The sequence below is a fragment of the Charadrius vociferus genome, unplaced genomic scaffold (genome assembly GCF_000708025.1).
Source record: "Charadrius vociferus isolate BGI_N301 unplaced genomic scaffold, ASM70802v2 scaffold45, whole genome shotgun sequence".
In the NCBI taxonomy this organism is placed as follows: Eukaryota; Metazoa; Chordata; class Aves; order Charadriiformes; family Charadriidae; genus Charadrius; species Charadrius vociferus.
The window spans coordinates 1,910,292-1,912,033 of record NW_009648712.1 but is presented as its reverse complement, the minus strand read 5'-3'; the positions used below and the strand labels follow the sequence as shown (position 1 = coordinate 1,912,033).

Below are 1,742 nucleotides of genomic sequence, written 5' to 3'. Positions count from 1 at the left end.
CCCCCCAACCCTCTTATCTCAGCTGTGTACAAACTGATATGGTACTTAGCAGGAAAGTGACTGGAAATTAAAATAACTTCGTTCACCAGAGGTTATCAGCTGGATATCTGTCATCATCAGTTTGTACAGAAAGAGTCATCTGCGGCAAAGGGCTGGACTAGAGCAGAGCCCGGCTCTCGGCAGCCGGCAGACATGAGCCCTCCCCGGCAGAAACCGAGCCCAAACCTGCTGATGATGCGCGATGCTTTTTCGCTCCTGGGGTAGGCACGGCTTTTCTTTCCGTCTTTCCAGGCAAGGTGATGAGGAGATGAAGAATTTGCAATAGTGGGGGTACGGTAAAATTCAGGCTATAGGCATCCGGCTCTGCTGGCGTGGGGGGACCGATTGCGACCTCAAAGTTTTCTTGTGCTCGTTAATTTTCGTGGTGTAGCGCGGCATCTCGGAAAATAACCACTTTCCCGAGAAACCGTTTCTCTATTAAATGGTATAATTAAAGGCGATATTTCTTTCTTCTCAGCTCTCTCTGAGTAATATTTTTCTTTTGGTCACCCTACCAGGTTGAAGTGATTTTTTTATTTATTTTTTATTTTTTACTTTTAGATGTATTTTAGTGGGTGTAATATTAAATAGAAAACAAGCTTTTGCAAACGAGGGCAGCGATTCGTTGTCCGTAAACGCACCGGCGTGCCTCCCGCCTCGAACTTGCAACGTTAAATATTTTCCCGTGATTTTTACCTGCAAAAGCGCGACAAGAGGAGGGGAAGCCGCGGGAAACAATGCCCACGCCACTTCTTCCCAGCTTGGGTGCTGCCACTGCAAATTTCTGCGCCGAAAAGAGCCGAGGTCTCGGCTTTAAACCCCGCATTTCGTTTAAGTCTTTTGGATGTCCCTTCTCGAGTTAGACCTGAGGGTACTTCAAACACGTCTAAGGGGAGATCTGGGTGGGTATAACCCGAGAAATGCCTTGTTGAGTCGTTGTTGGGTTTTTGTTGTTTTTTTTTTTAAGGGACAGGCATTTTAAGGCAGGCTTTGCTCGCCGGGAGGGGAGTGTGGGTGCCCTTGTGCCCCCAGGGTGGGCGGCAGAGTCCCTGCCCGAGAGGTGAGGATGGCTGGGAGGAAGAACGGCCGCGCTGGCCTGGCAGGCGCCTCTTTCGCTGGCTCCAAAGTGGCCTGTGTTTTACACTTCAGGCGCCTCGGGTTTTTTCACCGCTGATTAGCCTGTTTACGTTATAGCCGGGCTACGAGTTTCATTTTATTTCCTCCGATAGACCCGATAAGAAAACCCGACTTGAACTGGGACCGGCGTGAGAAACCATTCCCCATCACCCCTTTCCTCTCCACTCCCTTTCGTTGCAGGTTTGCTCCCGAACCGCTCGAATCATATAGCCGGCGGTTCCTAATTCTTCGTGACGTCACTCCCTTCCCAAATCCCACTCTTCTGACGTAACTTTCACCCCGGGGCTCCGGGAGCCTCTCGGGTATGTCCTGCCCCGGGACTGGAGTAGGGACCCGGGGGGAGTATCTGCGGGGAGAGGGCAGAGGCATTTTTGCAGAGAAAAGCCGGGGCGGGGGGGATGCTCGGTGGGGAAAGGCATCGCTGGGGAGGGAGGTGGTGCCGGCGAGGTAACCATCGCTCCTGCTGGCTGTGGCCAAAGAGGGAAGGAGGCAGATCGGGGAAAAAGAAAAAAAAAAAAAAAAAAGAAGCTTTTTTTTTTCCAATTAAGGCAAATTCCCTCGTGGGC

The 1,742-nt window shown here is 51.2% G+C and overlaps 1 protein-coding gene across 1 annotated transcript in view; it reads right to left on the bottom strand.

Moving 5' to 3' along the window:
* The window catches only part of GATA6 (GATA binding protein 6), a 21,574-nt gene extending 20,709 nt beyond the window's left edge, over positions 1–865 (bottom strand). Inside the window, exon 1 of the mRNA XM_009886652.1 lies at positions 736–865. Within this exon, the coding sequence (XP_009884954.1) occupies positions 736–865 (130 nt within the window). The remainder of the gene's footprint in view (positions 1–735) is intronic.
* Positions 866–1,742: the final 877 nt, after the last annotated feature.